Below are 24090 nucleotides of genomic sequence, written 5' to 3'. Positions count from 1 at the left end.
TCTGATAAACAGCCTTTATTTTAAATATTCCATCCATCCATTTTCTTGCACCCTTGTCTCTTAGTGGGGTCGGGAGGGGTGCTGGTGCCCATCTCCAGCTAATGTTTCGGGCGAGAGGCGGGGTACTGATTCCCTCATTTTAACATGAGTGCAGCATCATAAATCCTACACTAGAGTGCAGTTTCATAGGTAAATGTAGTTGTATATGTAGGACAGTGCTTGAATGTGGTGGCGCATGTCACCAAAGTGTTGGATCTGCTCTTTGGGTTGCGGAACGTTGTAAAGTGTGTCCTTTGAAGAACGCCGTACTTGGCGTTCGTTACTGTGTGCTGGTGGTACAACGGTCAGTATTTGCTCTGAATTCTAAAGGTAGGCAATGCTGGCCGCCAGCTCCTCAATGTAGCCAAATGTTACTTTTAATGTTCAAGTAGTTAGTTTTGTATCATTTTGTCTTTTTCTTTTTTTTTGATGTATGCTGTATCTGTAAATCAAAAATAACTGCGTTAATGAAACATGTTGACACGCAGTATTTGCTCTGAATTCTAAAGGCGAAGCCGCTGCACTGTCGGGTGGTCCGAATGACTCTGGAGGACAGCAGTAAAACTGTCAAGAAGTGGCTTCATTACACGCCAGAATGAGAGTAAAACATCAAAATAACTCTAACCAGAGTGATACTGGGGTTACCACAACTTGGACTGTTTTCCTGGTTCATACTGTATAAAGCTTAACCTCATGGACTCTGTTCTTCTGTGGACAATAGACTGTTATTCTGACAGTCAAAAAGGAGTTAAATATTGTTTAAAGATCTGTCCCTCTTATCTTAAAATGTTATCAAACCTATGTTGCCATTTTTAAACTTTTGTACAGTTTACCCATGATCTGCAAATAATATAGTGTTTAACACCAGTGAAGAAACTTTTAGTGGTATGTTATGTAGACCTATCAGACCTAAAAATGTACATAAATCCTTAGCTTTCATTCAATATGAAATCAACCCAAATCTGCATGTAGAACCACATTCAGATGAAGGTTGAATCAATGTTGATTCCTAACTGATTCAATGCAATATCAGCACAAATATGCATGTAAATTGACATACAAATGATGGTTGAATCAACATTGATATGTCAGTTATGGTTGAAACCCTAACGTTGATTCAACATTCAAGTCACCGACCATTTTCAATGTTGTTTCAATCATTCTGTGCTATCTGGGTCATCACCAGCTGGTGGTTCCCCTGTTTCCGTGTCCGACGTAGTTGCAGTCGTTGTGGTCTCCGTCTCCTCCTCCATGCTGCTGATTGCGAGACTTGCTTTGTATTTAATGGAAGAAGCGAAACAGGTGTATCCTATTGGTGGTGACGAACAAGTCCAGGCAAGTAGGCTAATGACTTTGTTGCAGTCAATCGGTAGGTGGGGTCAAAACATTAGCGTTTCTCTCTTGTGCTTTTTTGTAACGAGTAACTAAACCACACATTGAAAATGTATCGGAGTAAAAGTATGTAATTAAGTTCGGAAATATAGTGAAGTAAAAGTGAAAGTTATCAAATTTTCATACTCGAGGGAAGTATGAAGTACTCCAAAATATACTTAGTAGTGAAGTCTTTTTACTTCGTTACTATACGACACTGTTAGTAGGTGATTACCGAAGATGGTAGGCAGAGGAAACCATTGTCACCTACCAGAGTTGGATGATTTCACCCCAAACCAGAGGATCCTTGCCGGTGTGGCGTCAATCCGCGTTTCCCCATCAGATACGAATCCCCCTGCGTCTTCTTGCCGCTCCGCCATGCCCACGCGGCAAAGTACGCGCGTGCTGGTGCTGAGCACTGAGAAAGCACGCGCGTATATGTCACATATATAATTATTATAAATGTATATATATGTTTAGTTACATTTACATTTATATATTTATGAAATAAAAACAGGGCAATGTATTTTAATGCTCGATATTACCCTTGTTCCCCTTGTTTTACAGTGGGGGAACGGTATCTGATGGCCGTCAGATACGGTTCCCCCACTGTAAAACAAGGTGAATCTTATCTGATGGGTAACATTGAGCATTAAAATGCATTGCCATGCTATATATATATATATATATATATATATATATATATATATATATATATATATATATATATATATATATATCTATAAAATATATATATATATATATATATATAATATATATATATATATATATATATATATATATATATGCGACTGTGGCTCTGTGGGTAGTCGTCTTGCAATCGGAAGGTTGTAGGTTCGATTCCAGCTTCCTCCTGCCACGTGTCGATGTGCCCCTGGGCAAGGCACTTAACCCTAAATTGCTTACCGAGCTGCGTATCGGTGTACAAATGTGTGAGCGTTTGTGAGTGCGAATGGGTGAATGTGACTCTAGTGTAAAGTGCTTTGAGTGGTCAAAAAATGATCGGATAAAGCGCTATATAAGTTCAGTCCATTTACCATGTGTGACAGATATGTATTTATCATTACTATTTTGTATTATTATTATTAGTAGTAGTATTACTATTAGTCTCCCGCAAAAACGTGAAGAAAGTTTGACAACTTTGCCGAAACATGTTGTTTGAGCTTTAACGGTGTCCGTAGTTCCTCAGACAAGCGCGCCAAACAAGCACGTTCTTGCTACGCGTTTTGGGGGGGAACCGTATCTGATGGGGAAACGCGGATTGACGTAACACCGGCCCACAGCAGGAGGATCCGCTTTCCAATATGTTCTATATATAGATAATTGTTATTTTTGTGTTATGGAGCTATATGGGTGCAATAAAATAATACATACCCGTTTTATCTAAAAACTGCAGTGGGGAGGGTGAATTCCACCACACCCCAGTACCAAGCAGGAGAGGCTTCCAGTGGTTTCTAGATTTAAACAATTCAAGTCAAACACTGAATTTGCAGGTCTTATGCAGAAGGAGAAACATTACTTACCGATAGTGATGGGTCCAGCAACACCGACGCGCCGGCGCATGCATCAAGCCCATAGACCAACACCTGTGTCGGTGCGCGTATTGGTTTCAGCAAGACACGTGACCGATACAGGAACTGTTTCGAAATGACACTGGATGCCAAACTGTGTTCATAAGGAAGCGAATCTGTCAAAAGCATTTGCCAAACAAATTCTTGATTTTTAACATTGTCATCTATGGAGCAGCTTCAAAGGAAATGTTTCCGCAGCGTGGGACCATTTTGATCTTGTATTGGAAAATAAATTTGTTTTCATTTTTGTCGTTTCATCCGGTTCTTGTCAGTTTCTACTTAATCTATCTGAACTCAAATTCAGCTGAAACTGACTTTTAGTTTACTTTTATATTATGTTCTGCAGGTTAGGTGTCGCATATGTTTAACTAAACTGTCGTATTTAAATAAATCCACCTTTTCAATGCTGAGACATTATGAGGCCAGGCATGAGAATGAAGTCCCAGGTACACCTAGATAAACTCAGACGTACAGCTATTCTACAAATTACTCAGTTGCTTTTTATAAATTATTTCATATCCAGTGAACGCTCGCTGTAACGCGGTTCACTTTTCACGGTATTGCTGCTTCGCAGATTTCTTTGTGTAGTTTTCTTTTCCACAGTGTTCTTCGTCCTGATTGGTAAAAACAGTCTTCGCGCTACCTGAGTGCCAATAACGTTACGGTGTCGCTAGCTTGCCGCAACAAGATCAATTAAAAACACATGCTATACATTTATCAATATAGGCATATTGCATATCCACGTAAAGGGAAAAAGCTCTTCTAAATGATAGGATCGATATTTTCTTCCTCAACACCCAGATTGAACACTAAGCAGATTAATAAAAAGAAACGCAAAAAACACAATAGTAAAAGACCAAGGAGGCCCGATATACAAAAACTATTAATCAGAGTAAAGCCGAAGCTCTGAGGTTTTTAACAATACTAGAGTCACCATGCTACGTGCAAAACTCAATGAACCAGCAGCTAAAGAAGAAGAACAGAAATGGCTCATTTCACGAAGCTAAAATCAAAAATCCAGTCCTACCTTTGCCGTTTCGTGGTCATAATCCATATTAGAGTAAATATTTCCACTTGGTCCGATAATCCCTTTTCCCTGAGTACATCTCACATGGTTTTTAGTTCGGCACAGAGGCATTTCCGTGTTTTACGTGCATTCACATTATGCCGGGTCAAATTTGGTCAATTTACGTCACATGCCTTTTTTTCGCTGTAATTGGTGAATGACTTTAGTTTCCGTATTAATGTCAACGCCCTCAGATTCTATTGGCTCTGACGGTTCGAACGACATGTCAATCGTCAAAATTGACCAATGGGTTCCCGAGAAACTGCCCCGTGTAGTTTTGAAAAATTGAATGGGGAATTGGGAGGTTTTACGCACAGAGCGCAGTTATTGTAATGTAATTATGAGATATATTAGTTTTTCCTTTGATAATATCATTTTGACAACTTAGTTTTCATTGCTATTTGCATTTTCATTGTTATATAATTCTATTTGAAGTGTTATTGTGAGTTAATCTGTTCCATTTTCAGTCTATTACAATTTGTCTATTTTTTTTTCTCTTTTTATGAATGAATGCAATGTGGATTTTTCAAAAGAACCCCCAAAAACAATTATATGTAATTACTTATTTATGATAAATAATTTATTATATGAAAAGAATAAATGATTAAAACAGACCCTACATAAATAAAAACTAAGAAAGTTCAAATGGCACAAATTGTGCCAAAATGGCTAATTTGGAAGGTCCACCTAGAGTTTTATAGAAGCACCTCTCTAAAACTCATATGATTGACTTTTTTTTTCATGAAACTTGGCACAGTAAAAGGTCAGATTGTGTACTGTTATTACTACTTTTTTTGGCTTTCACTGCATGTTTTGAAAGGAGCATTCATAGATTGAAGTGGGTTTTTTTAGGCGGAAATTGATTTTTTTCTTAATTTCTGCTGTTTATCATATTAATACACTTTCCTCAGTAACAGGCAGGGTGGTTTTTAGAGTTGTAACATGTTCCCTAGGGTCTTGCCTTTGTTTTGATACCAAAACAATTAAAATAAACTCTGTAGTTCTTGAGATACATTCAATTCATTTTGGGCATGTTATTTTCAGCCATATTGCTCAAAAGGAGGCCATGTTCCGGAGAGGTTAATACAGATTGGCCACTCAGGAGATGGAAACTGAAACTTTCAACGTCTGCTGGAAAAAAAAAAAACAAAAAAAACTGTGGCCAGAGGCAGCGCAAAACCGGACCGGAGGCTCGTTTGATGAGATCCATCGCTCTGCCGTAGGTACAGCTGTGAATCTCGCAAAGCAGCTTGGAGGAGACGCTGTAATGCCATGACTGCGGATCAGTGGCGTAACTACACATTATTCAGGTGGATGCAAAAACATAGATTCCTACGGAAGAGGATTAGGGCCACCAGAAAAAAAAAGAAAAGAATTCTGACTTTAATCTCAGAATTCTGACTTTAATCTCAGAATTCTGACTTTAATCTCAGAATTCTGACTTTAATCTCAGAATTCTGACTTTAATCTCAGAATTCTGACTTTAATCTCAGAATTCTGACTTTAATCTCAGAATTCTAGCTGATGGGCGCCAGCAAGCAACCAGCTTCAGAACCACAGATGCGAGTTGTGGCGGACAGCTAACGTTCTGGAGAAAGATGTCTGATTTAAGTGACTTTTTACAAGCCAGAGGAGTCCCCGAAGCTTCCATCGCACTAATGGAAGAACAAAAGGTGAGTAAATCAAATGAGATAGTTTCGTGTCTAAAGCCGAACGGTGATGGCTAGTTGTTAGCATGTTTGTTAGCTTACGCTGTTATAGGAATAAGCGTGATTTACAATGTTAAATCACACAGATGAATAAAGGATGTAACAGCTGTTGATTGCTGGAATTGACTCATAAGAGTTTTGTGCGCTTATTTTATTGTTGTTCTTGTTTATTGGGAGTGTGACTGGGGAGTGTGATTTCCAAATAATTACTTATGTGACCTTGAGTACCGCTCTAAACCCTCTTTTTACCAGATCACACAGATAAGTTTGTAAACATAGACAGAGGCACTGCTGCAGATTAAACAGTTTATTGAATTCACAAAGTTGAGCAAAAATAAATAGTCACTTTATTTTATTTACCGAATGACCACTCTAAAAGTGGGAGTCTATGCTGGTCCTGAGATCCTTAAAGCTGAAGAATATTTAAAACCTGATTAAATAAAATTAGACTGTTTGGGGGAGGAATAATAAAGAAAACACAAATACAACTAAATACACCCGAGTGTTCCCCAACAAAAGCACACTCACAACAATTCCTGGTGAATACAAAGAAAAGAAAAAAAAAACTCCCCTTCCACTAGTCTCAATCTAAATAAAACAGCCTAGGACCCAGGGACAGCATAGGTCCCAGTTGAAAACAAGCCAGGAGGCCACAATAGAAACTCCCTTTCCCTAAACAACAGCAACACAAGGAAAGTTCTTTTAAATCAACAATAACCAAGGTAACAAAAGTAAAACAAAGAAATGAAATTGAAACAAATCAAAAACTGAAACAGTAGCAGGCCACCCTACACACAAAAGAAATCAAGTTAGACAAGAACATTAAGCAGCCAATAAAAGAAAACGGTTCGTACCTTCTCTAAAGTGAAACCAGTAAACGGCGCTCGACGTCACTAAGTACGTTTCCTATAACCATCAATGGCAGAATCAGACATCAATTCTAAACCCACCTCACGATCAATGTTAAACATACCTCTATACGAGTCATCAGCCTGCATCTGATCTCCTCAGCGATCTACCCGCTTTTAAATGTAGATGCCGATTACCTGTCTCCCTAACAAGCCAGCTGCGCTCCGCCACAGCGTCTTCCATATATGGGCAAGAGGAAGAGGGCGCAGCAGCACACCTTCGGGCGGGACAATATGCCCCGGCTACACTTATATTAATCTTTTAATTTTTTTCTTTCTGATTGAAGAAGCTGTATGTCATTTTCCCCTGCTTTATTAATTATTATTATTATTATTATTATTATTATTATTATTATTATTATTATTATTATTATTATTATTATTCCCCTGCTTTAATTATCTAAGCTGTAACAAGTGCACGCAATTAATTAGAGAGAGAGCTACCGTTAACGAATTTGGTTTTTGTTCTCGGGCACGGGCGAGCTACTCCGATGTCTGATATATAGGAACTGTACCGGGTCATAACGTTTGGATTAAAGGTAGTTAGAGCTTAGACGTGTCTCTCTCGCAGCCAGCTTAAACAAAATGTCCTCTACAATTCAGCCATGGTAATACTTTCCCTTGCTAATAAAATACTAAAGTATAAATTGATGCTGTGGACCAGTGTTTCTCAACCTTTTTCGGGCCAGCGCCCCCTAGCCCTTATCCAGGTCCCTCACCGCCCCCCACCAAAAAAATTGTAGGCTACTTTGCACTGACTGTTATTTTATTATTAATGTTACTATCATTATTGTAGATGTTTTGAATCGGCCATACCAGTTTATTCCTCCGTATTTACTTTAGTTTCTTAGTTTATTCTTGCATTTTGTTTTTCATTCATTTCCATTTAGTTTCATTTGATTAGTATTATCTTCTCTCGGTTTATTGCTATGTTCACTTTAGTTTCTTTCCTGTTGCTAGATTTATTTTATTGTTTATTGATCATCAGTAATATTCATTCATCACCTGCTGCGCCGCTTAATCGTCATGTTTTTCACATCATGTGTTGATTTTTCACGGTTCAGCGTCGGATTCTCTGTTTTTATGCCATAATTCACATCTAGTTTGTCGCTACGTTTTGCCCGCTTCTCACGTTTCAGAATTTTGCGCAATGTGCTCGGCTTTTTTATTTTTATTTTTTTAACTCCCTAAGATGCAGGGCGGTCGGGAAACATATCTTTGGTGAAAAGGCAGACTGACATAAAACTTTTAAAACAACGGAAACAATTACGGCATTCTGATTATTGAAATTTTAAAGTGCTGTGGTACCGTTGTTCCATCACACCCGTTTCACGTCGGACCACTTACAGCACCGTGTTAACGCTATAAAATGAACGCTCTCTATCGTGGTATCACCCATGGACGGATTTCTTGATTTAAATGGGTTCATTTTTCAGAGGGATACAAAGTGAAGGCATCGTGATTTTAGTAATTAAGAGCGATTTTCTGTTGTCCTTCCATGGTGGCAGGCAGCTTTCAAACGGAAATAAAACACTTTTTAATATAAATTGCTGCTTTGACATGATCACAGAACTGCCAAAACGTAGCCTACATAAATACCAGACAAAGTGAATCACAGCAGCGTCATCAGCCGGTGTAACGCTGAACTGATGCGGAGCGGAGCTGCGCCATGAAGCTACAAACACTGAATAGAAGAAGAGCTGCCATCGATACCGTTGCAGCCAAGCATGATTTAATGTTACACAATACAGTTTTACCAAGTTGCTCAAAGTCTAAACTGGCATTGTTGTGGATTTAAGGTGTAAAGTTTACCTTCGACCAAACGCCCCCCAAAGGCATCCGAGCGCCTCCCTTTTGTAAAAATGTCCGCCAGCGCCCCCTGCCGGCCTCTGAACGCCCCCTGGGGGGCGGTACCGCCCACGTTGAGAGCCGCTACTGTGGACAGTTAAATTAAGTCACTTAGAAACTAGTTTTTCAGGTTAATGTAAAATCAATGTTCATGATCCTAGTAAATTGAGGACTTCAGACGTTTCTTTGGTTATGATAAATAATGACCCTGGGACTCACGCCGGGTCTCTAAAATTATCTAAGCTGTAACAAGTGCACGCAATTAATTAGAGAGAGAGCTACCGTTAACGAATTTGGTTTTTGTTCTCGGGCACCGGCGAGCTACTCCGATGTCTGATATATAGGAACTGTACCGGGTCATAACGTTTGGATTGAAGGTAGTTAGAGCTTAGACGTGTCTCTCTCGCAGCCAGCTTAAACAAAATGTCCTCTACAATTCAGCCATGGTAATACTCAGGAATTAGGGGCTTTTTCGGACCCGTTAGTTGGAGAGCTGGTCAGTAGTCAGTCCGTTAGAGTTGGGAGGTGTTAGGGGCATGGCTGATTACTGTGAAATAACACTGTATATCAAATATATTTTAAATGTAACTGAAGATATGACATACTACAACATATAATAGTCAATAAAATACAAAGACTTAAATCCTATTGTATAGACTTGGTCATCAAATCGCTACGTTGCCTGTAGGAATTTTTAATGTCCAGCAGGTGTCAGTATTGAGTGACACAGTATCAACACAGTATCATTACTGTGTTGCTGAGTCGAAACGCCTCATTTACCCATCACTACTTACCTATGTTAGAGTTTTAGATTTACCCGCTACCTAGTGATGGGCCATCTGAATCCAGGCTTCAAGGCGTGTACCGAGTAAAAAGGGGGCACGTCCGATGAAAACATTTCTCCATTGTACCTGCTGCTAGCATGTGATTGTTCTAAATGAAAATTAGCACTTTCTTCTTTGATTTCCAATTTTGACTTCCAATGATTCACTTCCTGCTAAAGAGCCCCCTGGTGGTTGTAGAAAAATTGGAAGAAAAATCCACAGAAAAGCCGCACTGCCTATAAGCCGCATGGTTCACAGATTAGGAAAAAAGTAGCGGCTTATAGTACAAAATATAAGGTACTTATTTGCTTGCATGGTACATTTGGCTTCATGATGTATTTCCACTTGTGAAAGGTTGTGTCTTAGTGTATTTCGGTCTGTTAGCCTTCTGTCGGTAGAAAGCTGTACTAGGTGATTTTTCCTTGTTTGAATTGTTTTCCACTGTGAATGTCCTAAAACAAATGGGTAAATGATTGTTGTACATTTCTTAAGCATTTCTGTTTAATCATTTTAGAGGCATGAGTACGATTTTGAACACTGTTTTATTAGCAGCTTTGTCTCAGTATTTATAAAACTTACTAGAAATATAAAATCTATTTTGCGAAGATTTACTGCTGTTTTTTTTTTAAATTACATCTGGCAAAATAAAGAAACTATCTTAACCATTTCATGTTCATATTTTACGCTGGAGAATTTCATTTTTAAATTAGGATTTCATGATAAGCTGTCACTTGTTTCCTCAATACAGTATCTCTAGAACTTTAGAAATATTTAAATGTGGCATATGGATTCCTTAAAAACTTAATTTATCAGTCAGGATTTTTTAGTTTTTCTTTTGCTAAGATAAATTTGTACATGCTGTTATAAGTAAGTTACATTACATGGAATATAGATGCACAGTTATCAGACCCAAAGAGCTTCATTAAAAAATCTTTCCAGTATCATATTATGTGTTCAGAAAACCAGGTGGAAAGCTAGGCTCAAAGCCTAGGAGCAGCGTTCAATCTTTGGATGAGAAGAGAAATAATGTGGATTATCTTAAAGGAGGAGATTGTCAGAAATGTAAAAAGAGTGTCAGGAAGGTTGAGTCTGAAGTTAGAAGTTGAAGGTGTGATGTTTAATGTTGGTTTGGCTATGCACCACACGCAAGATGTGAGTTAGAAGAGAAGAAGAAATTCTGGAGTGAGTTAGATGGAGTGATGCAGAATATCCAGAGTAGTGATAAGGGCAGATGTCTGTGAACCTGTTGGAGCGGGGAACAGAGGTGATGAGGAAGTGATAGGCAGACGTGGCATCCAGAATAGAAACACAGAAGGACAGATGGTGGTAAACTTTGCAAAGAGGATAGGAATGGCTGTAGCGAATACTTTCTTCCAAAAGAGAAAGGAACTCAGTGAGTGGAGATAGGAGCACACAGGCAAAATACATCTTGTGTAGACAATGTAATCTGAAAGAATTCAATGACTGCAAGGTTGTGGTAGATCTTTAGTAATGTGTAGAATGATTCTGAGGTGAGAAGGAAAAAGGTAGAACAGAGGACAAAGAGGAGGCAGTGAAGAGGAAGTGGTCCAAACTGAGGACTGAAGAGAGTCACCAGGAGTGCAGGGAGATACGGAGCGATATGAAGACAAAGTTAGCTGGGACCAAACAAAAGTGCATACGGTCAGAAAGATAAAGATGGGAAGGATGTCCAACAGGTTAGGGGGATTGGGGATCAAGATGGAACTGTACTGACGGGTACAAAAAGTGTGATAGGAAGATGGAAGGAGTGCTTCGAAAAGTTGCTGAATGAAGAAAATGAGAGAGAACATCATTTTGTGGCATCTAAAACAAGAGTATCTGCATGAAGGCAAATGTCTGCCACAAGTGAAGCTTATTGGAGCTCGAATTGGAGCAAGCCGGGGAAACAACCTTCTCAACCCATTGAAGGGTCAACTCAAAATGTGGACAGATTCTCTGATCGCTCTGCACTGGATATGCAGCCCAGCTCAGAAGTAGAAGCCATTTACTGCAAACAGAGTGACTGAGATACAAGAACTCACCATCCCTGAACTTTGGTTTCACTGGAGCAGAAAAAACAACCCAGCAGACTTACCTTCCAGAGGTCAGAGTGTCAAGAACTTCATCCACCATCATCTATGGTGGAATGGACCAACCTATCTGACTTCGTCTGTTAAAGAAAAGGTTGTAACGTCACAAACAAAATAACATGTATAGGCGCACACAGGAGCAGCGGGACCCCACCAGACCGTGTACAGAGTAGTAAACTTGTGGGGTCTAAATGACCCGGTGACCCCATCTCTTAAGACTGTGGGAGGATTAAAGAGTCAGACCAGGAGCAGAAAAATGTAATCTACAAATGTTAACTGGAATCTCCCTTTTGCAGTGCTGCAAAGGAAGGAAATGCTATTGTTTTGTTTTACCATCTAAAAATGAAACCTGAGAAAGGTTTTGATGTTTGCAAATATAAAATTAGTATGTGATGTTTTTCATTTCTATTGTTAATTTTATTCCAAAAAATATTGTTATACATATCGTTACCGTCACACTTCACAATAGATATTGATATGAATTAATATCTCAATGAACATAAAAATATAGTGCAGCCACAGACACAAAGGCAATGTGTCACAATAAATCACAATAATAATATAAATAAATCAATAAATAAGTATTGCACATTCCTATTAGGAATAGCAAATTATTTTATAGGTAATAAATTATTAGTTTTCAATATAGACTTTGGAAGTTAGTGTTCTAATTACATTTACAATTTAATAATGATTTAAACTAGCAGAAAGTTTGTTTATTTTTGAAACAGGAAATGGAACTGAGATGTTTTGATTTGAGCATTAATTTGTTAAAAAGTTTATGTCAGTTCGTTTTGTTTTTTGTTTTTGTTTTGCTCTGCTGTTTCTTGGGTCGATTCCCTGCAGTGTCTGGTTCAACTTTCCTTTACATCTTAAATGGTAAGAAACCAAGGACATCATCTCCATGATCATCTTGTCATATTGTGTTTGCAGAAACATGACTGAGTGAACGCTCTTTGTGAAAGAAGCAAACTGTCGTTGACAAAGGTTACGTTCACACTGCAGCCTGAAGTGACCCAATTCAGATTTTCTTTTGTTTGTTTTATAAAACATTAGACAGTCGAACAATACAGAGAACACAGATTTTTCTGTCAAATGTTTTATTTCAATGTCACATCTTTTTGTGTCTTTTGGAAACAGAGGAGTGAAGGTGAACAGGGACCACCATGGAGACTGTATTCCCCTCTTTCCTCTCAGCAGTTGACCGACTGTCCTGGTTTCTCCTTGCTCTGTTTACATCATGGATAGTCTTGGGTTCAGCAGACACAAAGCAGACAAGCTGGCCATTATACTCCAAGAAGCCAGTTCTCTTCGTCTGGAATGCTCCGACTCAGGACTGTGAGACGGAACACAATGTTAAGTTATCATTAGATCAGTTTCACATAGTGTCATCCCCAAGTGAGGAAGTTGTGGGACAAAATCTCACATTGTTTTATAAGGACCGCCTTGGGATTTATCCCTATTATGACGATAAAAAAACAGCAGTGAATGGGGGCCTTCCACAAAAGGTCAGTCTCTCTCAGCACCTTGAAAAAATGTCTGAGGATCTAGACAAATACATACCAGACCGCAAGGCTAAAGGTGTGTGTGTCATTGACTGGAGGGAATGGCGGCCCTTATGGGTCCGAAACTGGTCTGGCAAAGATGTCTATAAAGAGAAATCTCGTGAAATGTTGAGAAAATGGGACTCTACGTTGACTAATGAGGAATTGCAGACTGCTGCGACAGAAGAATTTGAACTTGCGGCTCGTGAATTCATGCAAGAGACCCTGAGGCAGGGTAAAAAATTGAGACCGAATAAGCTGTGGGGCTACTACCTGTTTCCTGATTGTTACAACTATGAATTTAAAGGAGAAAAGTTGAAAACCTACAATGGACTTTGTCCTGCCGTTGAGTTTGAGCGAAATGATCAACTGAACTGGCTGTGGAATGAAAGCACCGCCCTTTTTCCCTCAATATACCTGGAAATTGAACTGCGCTCCAAAGATCAGACACGCCTGTTTGTCCAGAACAGGGTGAAGGAGGCAATACGCGTCGCATCTGTTGGGGATGGATTGGCACGTCCTGTTTTTGTTTATTCCCAACCCACTTTCAGAGATGGGATGATCCTATTAACTGAGGTTGGTTGATTGGAGGAAATAGTGTTGTTGTAAACTGTTATTTTAGTAATCAAGTAATCTTTCAATTATTCTTACGATTAATCAAGTAATGTGATAAAAGATTTGAAAAAATTATTGGTAAATACTGTCGGACTAGCAGTAATAATATCGGACATTCACATCGTCCCAAATTTTCATGTTTGTGCAGCTTTAACAATGACTTTTCTGTAGCCTTGAAAATTAGCTTGTAACATTAGCACCTCACTTTTTAAGTTAACCTGGATAATAATTATACAAAATGTTATTTTCAATGTAATGATAAATAGCAGAATCATAAAGAAACATAAAAATTTTCTGTGCTCCAGCTCCAGATATTCAGTCAGTTTTATAGTATAACTCTCACTTTTCCCAGCCATTTATAGCTTTTATGTCAATTTCTCTGTGTGGCACCTTCGGCACACACAGAGAAAGTCACGCCACACATCTGTTGTGACCTGGATGGTAGGAAATTTATTTTCCAGTTGTCCGTAAACCTAATCTAAGCATCAGCTAAAGCAGCCCGATATGTTCCCTCTACATGTCTCTGTAGCATAAATGACAAACTGAGGCTGAAAGTTCAAAAATATAAAACTTGGTATCTACAGAGCCCAGCTCTGAGTCAATTTACTTCTTTGCTAATTCAACAAAATGCCCCATGGGGATATAAATTGATGTTATGAGGGAGAATGTAAAAAAATAAGAAATGGTAAAGAAGTAAATGTCACCTGCTGAAGTCCAGCTGTTTGTCGTTTAACCCTCCTATTATGTTCGTTTCTGAGGTACAGCAATAATGATTGTGGGTCAATTTGACCCGGGGAATGTTTTATCATGCAATAGTGTCAGAAACCCAAAAATTCCTCCAAAACATTTTTTTATCTGATTATTAACTCCAATACTAACCATTTCAATCAATATTTGTGCAATTATGTTTTTTTATTTCTCAGAAATTAAGGATTAAAGACGACAACTTACTCAATTACTAATTTGGTCATAAAAATGGAATTTACATTTTTTATGTCCACTGAAAAAAACCTAGACACAAAAAAACAATAATTTCCATGAAAGTGATCTTTAGTAAATTTTTCTATATTACCTTTTTTTTCAAGGGGTGATCTTTAAAATTGAACTTGAGACACACATATTGTTCCGGGTCAAATTGACCCGCCAATTAAAATCAAGATAATGAGTCATGCAGAGAGTATTTATGTTTTCCTCCACTTCTACTGAGTGCCCACTCAGTGTGGGTGGAGTTTTCCCACGGGAACAGAAAAGGTTCCCGTCCGAAGTTGTATGAACACCTGCTTTCTCGCAGTTCATAGTGAAGTTTTTTTATTTTTTTTAAAGAATTTATTCATTTCATTTAAAACAAAACAGATGCTATACATACAAAAAAGAATATACAAAACACAAATAAAATGAAAGGTAGCAGAAAAAGAATAAAATTCTTATTAATATCTGCCCCTTTTTTCCAAATATAAACAAATTCAAACAATGATAGTTTTCAATTAATAAAACATAACAAAAAAGAAAGAAAAAAAAACATCAACTCCTTCTTGTACAGCAATTGTTATGATTGCACATTATACAATTGTATATGTCTTCAACAACTTAACTTTTATCATTCTCTTAAATATATCTATCGAGCCAGCATTTTTATAATCACTTTCCAGATTATTCCACAATCTTATACCTTGTACTGATGTACATCGGTCCTTCAAATTTGTTCGAATCTTGGGCTTTACAAACATTTCTATACCCTTAAGATTGTAATTACTTACTCTCTTAACGAAGTATAATTGCATATTAAGAGGTAATAAGCTTTTATGAGCTTTATACATAACCTGCAAAATATTGTAATCAACCAACTCATAAAATTTCAATAATTTCAACTGACAAAATAAAGCATTTGATGGGTGATTATAATGTTTTCTGGTGATACATCTTATTTCTCGTTTCTGTAAAATATAAATGGGATTTGTAATTGTTTTACATGCTTTCCCCCAGACTTCAATACAGTAAGTCAGGTGTGGAGCAATTATTGCATTATATAACATAAATAAAGCTTTGTCATGAAATAAATCCCTTACTTTGTACAATACTGCCATGGATTTGGCTATTTTTGTTTTTAAGTAATTTACATGGGGTTTGGCTAGTAAGTAAGCCAAACCCCATGGGGTTAGAAGTAAAGAGAGTAGGGAGAAAGTGGATTTGTTTGTGTCTGCATGTGTGTGTGGTGTGTTGTGTTTGTGTGTGTGTGTGTGTGGTAAAATATGGTTCATAGCTGCAAGGAAACATAGAATTGGAAATTTTTTAATCATTTTTTTACTTTAACTTGACCTGAACAGTATCGATGTAACAAGTAGATGCATTGGGGGTTACAAATGTGTAAAATGAATAAATTTACAATTTACATGTAGAGTGCACGTATTAAGACAGATAGAAAACATTTCATGCAAAAAAAATATTCCAACTATTTTAAAAATATTTTCAAATTTTAAAACGGGTCAATTTGACTCGCAACATAATAGGAGGGTTAAAAAAAAACTTATAGTTTAGCTCAGATCCCATTGAAAAGTTAAATAATTCTTAAATTATATTTAGTTTCCACCTGATGAATCAAGTTTACTTGCCAGGTGTGTGCATGTCAAAGAATGTAGCTTCTGTTCCAATCCGCTCCTATTGTCCAGACATTTTACATGTGATTATATTAATTTGGTAGTAACTCAAGGTAACTCTTCACCAGATTAGTTTTTTCCAATGCATTCATCTAAAACATGATAATTACTCATGTTGTTTTTCATGTTTTTGGCCATAAAATAGCTATTATTTTCATATGGCATTAAACATCATATATTTAACTGTGGGCTGTAGTTACATATAGAACCCACAGCTCTATATGTAACTAGAGGTCAGATTCTCTATAATACATCTCATACAGCTAAAGTATTCATATACATCCTTTGCAGACAGATTTGGTCAACACCATTGGCGAGAGCGTTGCATTGGGAGCTGCAGGAGTGATCTTCTGGGGGAGCTACTCCTATGCAACTAGTGTAAGAGCATTACTTTCCATACTCCCCTCATGTTGCATAGGCTGCTGTTATGTATTTTTAAGTTAATATCTTTCCTCTGTGCTGCAGAGCGGCTGTTCGGACTTGAATAACTATTTTCGGGGACCAATGGGACGGTACCTCCTCAATGTGACCACAGCAGTAAAGGAGTGCAGCCAGAAATTGTGCAATTTTAACGGTCGCTGTCTTCGCCGAGAACCGGACAGCACCGTGTTTCTGCACCTCAACCCCTCCACTCACAGGATCACAAGTCAGAAAGGAAAGCTGAAGGTCACGGGATCCCCAGGTCAAGCAGAGCTGAAGGCCTTCCGTCAGCACTTCAAGTGCCAGTGCTACAACGGGACCAAGGGAGAAAACTGTAAGATGGGAGGAAAAGGAGGAAGAGGAGAAAGAGAAGAAAAAGAAGAAAAAGGGCAGAGTAGAGCCACCTCTGTTTTAGGGATGTGGCCTCTCTGCTTTGTTCTACAACTCGGACTTCTTTCTCTGTTTCATTGAAGAAACCAATAAACCAAACTATTCTCTGGCTCTGCCAGCACAAAAAGGAAAAGTTTTGGTTTTCTGGCCTGAAAACAAAAATAAACTGCATTGTGAAAGCATCACTTGAGGAGCAGTGGGTGCTCAGTGCTTGGATTCAGAGGTTTATATGGTAACAGGTTTCCATTTCAGCACATACTAAACTAAAACTACAGTGTGTGTTTTTTGGAAAGAATTCTTAGTACATATTTTATAGTAAACATAATGGGTCAATTAAAACCTTAAAAACTTGAAACATGCATATCCTCCTGATAACCGAAGAAAAAAAATGTGCCTTCCAATTTCTGTATTTATTTAGGTCAAAATGAACACCTTAACATTTTATTATTTAAATTTCACAGCATGTCCATTGTAGTGGACATCAGGAAGATTTCTGTCTAAAATATGACTGAATTAAAAAAAATGGAAAAATGTACAGATTAGTGATTAATGAATCACATTAACCCAAGAAAGGAGGTCAAATTTGAAAAATACATTTAATAACCAGAAGTTATCCATTTCTGGTTTCAGTCTATTGCTTGTATTTGAAATGAAAACCAAACTGCAAACTACAGAGGTGTCCACGAACACTATTGCCCAAGAAATGAAGACTTTATTTATTTTTACTTATTTAATTGTTTATTATTTTATTTATTTTGAAAATGATTGAAGTATATAATGACATACATGAATAAGGACTTTCTTCAAAATATCAGCACACATGGCCTCTCTTGGCTTTCCCAGAGTCTTCTGGACTAAAATAAACGATATATGCAATCGATGGCCAAAAAACGAAAAAACTTGTGTCCAGATACGACAACAAGAAGTGATGGAGGGTGGCATAGATCTTTAGGACCAAGAAGCAAGAAATGGACATTCCCATCTCAAATGTCTGGTCCTAGAAAAACATACAAATTAATCCTGGCCCACCTAGCATGGTGACTTACCTGCTACCTCTGGCTCTGATGTTGGGTTCACACCAAAAGTGTTTTGAACATCAGGCACATTTCTTATACATTTAAAGACTATGTGGAGGTGCAATAAGGGCTATGGAGGAGCGTTCTGAACGTCTAGCATGACACATTTTTAACCATTTTTATGTTTTATATATATATATATATATATATATATATATATATATATATATATATATATATATATATATATATGATATGAATATATGGATAAATTAATAGGTATCACACATTCCTATTAGGAATATTAAAATATTTTATAGGTAATTAATTAATAGTTAATGCAGTTTACTAGAGTGACAATGTAATTTAGTTTTCAAGTAATAATTACAGTTTAATAACAATGATTTAAACTAGCAGAAAGTATGTTTATTTTTGAAACAGGAAATGGAACTGAGATGTTTTGATTTAAGCATTAATTTGTTAAAAAGTTTGTCAGTTTGTTTTGTTTTTTGTTTTGTTTTTGTTTTGCTCTGCTGTCCCTCGGGTCGATTCCCTGCAGTGTCTGGTTCAACTTTGCTTTACATCTTAAATGGTAAGAAACCAAGGACATCATCTCCATGATCATCTTGTAATATTGTGTTTGCAGAAACATGACTGAGTGAACGCTCTTTGTGAAAGAAGCAAACTTTCGTTGACAAAGGTTACGTTCACACTGCAGCCTGAAGTGACCCAATTCAGATTTTCTTTTGTTTGTTTTATAAAACATTAGACAGTCGAACAATACAGAGAACACAGATTTTTCTGTCAAATGTTGTATTTCAATGTCACATCTTTTTGTGTCTTTTGGAAACAGAAGAGTGAAGGTAGCAGGGACCACCATGGAGACTGTATTCCCCTCTTTCCTCTCAGCAGTTGACCGACTGTCCTGGTTTCTCGCTCTGTTTACATCATGGATAGTCTTGGGTTCAGCAGACACAAAGCAGACAAGCTGGCCATTACACTCCAAGAAGCCAGTTCTCTTTGTCTGGAACGGTCAGACTCAGGACTGTGAGACGGAACACAATGTTAAGTTATCATTAGATCAGTTTCACATAGTGGCAACCCCCAGTGAGGACGTTTTCGGACAGAATCTCACATTGTTCTATAAGGAACGACTTGGGATTTATCCCTATTATGACAGTAAAGGAACAGCAGTGAATGAAGGCCTTCCACAAAGTGTCAGTCTCTCTCAGCACCTTGAAAAAATGTCTGAGGATCTAGACAAATACATACCAGACCGCAAGGCTAAAGGTCTGTGTGTCATGGACTGGAGGGAATGGCGGCCCTTATGGGTCCGAAACTGGTCTGGCAAAGAGGTCTATAAAGAGAAATCTCGTGACCTGTTTAAAAAAAAGAACCCTTCGTTGACTAATGAGCAATTGCAGACTGCTGCGACAGAAGAATTTGAACTTGCGGCTCGTGAATTCATGCAAGAGACCCTGAGGCAGGGTAAAAAATTGAGACCGAATAAGCTGTGGGGCTACTACCTGTATCCTGATTGTTACAACTATGAATTTAAAGGAGAAAAGTTGAAAACCTACACAGGACATTGTCCTGCCGTTGAGTTTGAGCGAAATGATCAACTGAACTGGCTGTGGAATGAAAGCACCGCCCTTTTTCCCTCAATATACCTGGAAATTGAACTGCGCTCCACTGATCAGACACGCCTGTTTGTCCAGAACAGGGTGAAGGAGGCAATACGCGTCGCATCTGTTGGGGATGGATTGGCACGTCCTGTTTTTGTTTATACCCAAACCTTTTTCAGAAATGGGATGACCCTTTTAACTGAGGTTGGTTGATTGGAGGAAATAGTGCTGTTTTAAACTGTTATCTTTGTAATCAAGTAATCTTTCAATTATTCTTACGATTAATCAAGTAATGTGATAAAAAATTTGAAAAAATTATTGGTAAATACTGTCGGATTAGCAGTAATAATATCGGACATTCACATCGTCCCAAATTTTCATGTTTGTGCAGCTTTAACAATGACTTTTCTGTAGCCTTGAAAATTAGCCTGTAACATTAGCACCTCACTTTTTAAGTTAACCTGGATAACAATTATACAAAATGTTATTTTCAATGTAATGATAAATAGCAGAATCATAACGAAAATTTTCTGTGCTCCAGCTTTTAGTCTGTATTTTGATATTCAGTCAGTTTTATAGTAACTCTCACTTTTCCCAGCCATTTATAGCTTTTATGTCAATTTCTCTGTGTGGCACCTTCGGCACACACAGAGAAAGTCACGCCACACATCTGTTGTGACCTGGATGGTAGGAAATTTATTTTCCAGTTGTCCGTAAACCTAATCTAAGCATCAGCTAAAGCAGCCCGATATGTTCCCTCTACATGTCTCTGTAGCATAAATGACAAACTGAGGCTGAAAGTTCAAAAATATAAAACTTGGTATCTACAGAGCCCAGCTCTGAGTCAATTTACTTCCTTGCTAATTCAACAAAATGCCCCATGGGGATATAAATTGATGTTGAGGGAGAATGTAAAAAAATAAGAAATGGTAAATAAGTAAATGTCACCTGCTGAAGTCCAGCTGTTTGTCGTTTAACCCTCCTATTATGTTCGTTTCTGAGGTACAACAATAATGATTGTGGGTCAATTTGACCCGGGGAATGTTTTATCATGCAATAGTGTCAGAAACCCAAAAATTCCTCCAAAACATTTTTTTATCTGATTATTAACTCCAATACTAACCATTTCAATCAATATTTGTGCAATTATGTTTTTTTATTTCTCAGGAATTAAGGATTAAAGACGACAACTTACTCAATTACTAATTTGGACATAAAAATCAAATTTACATTTTTTATGTCCACTGAAAAAAACCTAGACACAAAAACAATAATTTCCATGAAAGTGATCTTTAGTAAATTTTTCTATATTACCTTTTTTTTCAAGGGGATCTTAAAATTGAACTTGAGACACACATATTGTTCCGGTCAAATTGACCCGCCAATTAAAATCAAGATAATGAGTCATGCAGAGAGTATTGTTTTCCTCCACTTCTACTGAGTGCCCACTCAGTGTGGTGGAGTTTCCCATGGGAACAGAAAAGGTTCCCGTCAAATGTATGAACACCTGCTTCTCGCAGTTCATAGAAGTAAAGAGTAGGCAGGAATTGATTTGTTTGTGTCTGCATGTGTGTGGGTGTGTGTGTGTGTGGTGTGTGAAATATGGTTCATAGCTGCAAAAAACATAAAATTGGACATTTTTTAATCTTTTTGCACTTAAACTTGATCCGAACAGTATCGTTGTAACAAGTAGATGCATGGGGGGTTACAAATGTGTAAAATGAATAAATTTACAATTTACATGTCCCTCTCCAAATCGGGTATTCCACGGGGAGAAAGTAAAACGGATCATGCCACGGCCGTGGCGTTGCTTCCTCGCTTCTTCTTACTTCCTTTGCCTCCTGCCAGTCAGTGGGTCGAAGATAGACGAGGTGGTTGAGAAAATAGGCCTCCGAGAGCGGGTAGGACGCAGTGAAGTCCTCTCGAGGCATGTCCAGTAAAATGGACCCGTTCGGGAGTTTCAAAAAGGGCCCTTTCGCAGAGAGCCCAGACCAGACTTCTGGGCCCACTTTAAATAATTTACTCACAAAATATCTCTTCCCATTTTGGTATTTATTTTTTCGCTGATTTGTAGACTTGACGACCTGACCCCCTTCTTCCGATGTATCCATTAGTTCTAATTTTTCTTCTTCCGTGCGAAAGTGGAGGAGAGCGACCGCCAGGCGCCGGTTCCGGGCCTCCTTTTTGGCTTTTCCGGTTCTGTATAGGACACAGTGGGGTAGACTTTATCGTCCGGGACCACGGTGATTGTTGCTTCTCACGCTGGTCTTTAGCCTGCTTCCTCTTGTTGGCTCCTCTTCTGCGCAAGAAGAACGAAGAACCCCGTCTCTGCCTTGTGTTACAGCTTTTAAGCTCTCAACTCAGGGCGGTCCTCTGGGCAGGGCTGCATTACTTCAGCGCCTGCTCACTGCGGCAGGGCTGCATTACCTCAGCGCCTGCTTACTGCGGCATTGTCTGCGGAAAGCCCCAATCTTCCCCAAGCCTCTGATGACTCATTTCTGCCTCCTTACCTCATCAAGGCACTTCCCTTGTTTTTCGTTGACCATTTGTTCTGATTCTGCCCACCCTCGCTCAGCATACAGTGACTCATCTTGAGTTTTATTCTCCTCACAAAACATAATCAACATTTTACTTCATGATCTCCCTTCCTTACACATTCTTAATCTTTAATAATCATTGATTAACATGTCACAATCGAGTTATCAACCCTTATTTTCCACAATGCATTATAACACTCAGCTGATTAAAGGTACAGAACATATATATTGATTACATATTACAGACATTCCTTCATTGGCATATGTATGGTTATTATAACCTGTACAAACCAAATCATTGTTAAATCATCATACAATGTTTACTGTTATCTCTCGGGCCTTTAATCCGTTTTCTGCGTGTACCTGGACAGATCTCACATGCTTACACCAGATTTCACGACAAGTGCAACTATTAAGACAGATAGAAAACATTTCATGCAAAAAAATATTCCAACTATTTTAAAAATATTTTTAAATTTTAAAACGGGTCAATTTGAATCGCAACATAATAGGAGGGTTAAAAAAAACTTATAGTTTAGCTCAGATCCCATTGAAAAGTAAAATAATTCTTAAATTATATTTAGTTTCCACCTGATGAATCAAGTTTACTTGCCAGGTGTGTGCATGTCAAAGAATGTAGCTTCTGTTCCAATCCGCTCCTATTGTCCAGACATTTTACATGTGATTAATTTGGTAGTAACTCAAGGTAACCCTTCACCAGATTAGATTTTTCCAATGCATTCATCTAAAACATGATAATTACTCATGTTGTTTTTCATGTTTTTGGCCATAAAATAGCTATTATTTTCATATGGCATTAAACATCATATATTTAACTATGGGCTGTAGTTACATATAGAACCCACAGCTCTATATGTAACTAGAGCTCAGATTCTCTATAATACATCTCATACAGCTAAAGTATTCATATACATCCTTTGCAGACAGATTTGGTCAACACCATTGGCGAGAGCGTTGCATTGGGAGCTGCAGGAGTGATCTTCTGGGGGGGCAAGTCCTATGAAACTAGTGTAAGAGCATTACTTTCCCTACTCCTCTCATGTTGCATAGGCTGCTGTTATGTATTTTTAAGTTAATATCTTTCCTCTGTGCTGCAGAACGTCTGTACAATCTTGAATGGCTATTTTCGGGGACCAATGGGACGGTACCTCCTCAATGTGACCACAGCAGTAAAGGAGTGCAGCCAGAAATTGTGCAATTTTAACGGTCGCTGTCATCGCCGAGAACCGGACAGCACCGTGTTTCTGCACCTCAACCCCTCCACTCACAGGATCACAAGTCAGAAAGGAAAGCTGAAGGTCACGGGATCCCCAGGTCAAGCAGAGCTGAAGGCCTTCCGTCAGCACTTCAAGTGCCAGTGCTACAATGGGACCAAGGGAGAAAACTGTAAGATGGGAGGAAAAGGAGGAAGAGGAGAAAGAGAAGAAAAAGAAGAAAAAGGGCAGAGTAGTGCCACCTCTGTTTTAGGGATGTGGCCTCTCTGCTTTGTTCTCCAACTCGGACTTCTCTCTCTGTTTCATTGAGGAAACCAAGAAACCAAACTATTCTCTGGCTCTGCCAGCACCGAAAGGAAAAGTTTTGGTTTTCTGGCCTGAAAACAAAAATAAACCGCATTGTGAAAGCATCACTTCAGGAGCAGTGGGTGCTCAGTGCTTGGATTCAGAGGTTTATATGGTAACAGGTTTCCATTTCAGCAAATACTAAACTAAAACTACAGCGTGTGTTTTCTGGAAAGAATTCTCTTAGTACATATTTTATAGTAAACATAATGGGTCAATTAAAACCTTAAAAACTGGAAACATGCATATCCTCCTGAGAACC

At 38.2% G+C, this 24090-nt stretch overlaps 2 protein-coding genes across 2 annotated transcripts; both read left to right on the top strand.

Moving 5' to 3' along the window:
• Positions 1-12199: 12199 nt before the first annotated feature.
• LOC145551691 (hyaluronidase-4-like) lies at positions 12200-17255 on the top strand. Its single transcript, XM_081607132.1, has 4 exons — positions 12200-12326; positions 12588-13567; positions 16552-16638; positions 16726-17255. Exons 2-4 carry the CDS (start codon positions 12614-12616, stop codon positions 17149-17151), a joined length of 1467 nt encoding a protein of 488 aa, XP_081463258.1. The 5' UTR covers positions 12200-12326; positions 12588-12613; the 3' UTR covers positions 17152-17255.
• A 1330-nt stretch (positions 17256-18585) lies between these two features.
• Positions 18586-23896, top strand: LOC145551686 (hyaluronidase-1-like). Its single transcript, XM_081607126.1, has 4 exons — positions 18586-18678; positions 18940-19915; positions 23193-23279; positions 23367-23896. The coding sequence occupies exons 2-4, from the start codon at positions 18965-18967 to the stop codon at positions 23790-23792; spliced, it is 1464 nt and encodes a 487-aa protein (XP_081463252.1). The 5' UTR covers positions 18586-18678; positions 18940-18964; the 3' UTR covers positions 23793-23896.
• Positions 23897-24090: the final 194 nt, after the last annotated feature.

This window comes from Poecilia reticulata, chromosome 5 (genome assembly GCF_904066995.2).
Source record: "Poecilia reticulata chromosome 5, P_reticulata-male-v2, whole genome shotgun sequence".
Lineage (NCBI taxonomy): Eukaryota > Metazoa > Chordata > Actinopteri > Cyprinodontiformes > Poeciliidae > Poecilia > Poecilia reticulata.
The sequence above is the reverse complement of the archived record's forward strand: the minus strand, read 5'-3'. Positions and strand labels throughout refer to the sequence as shown.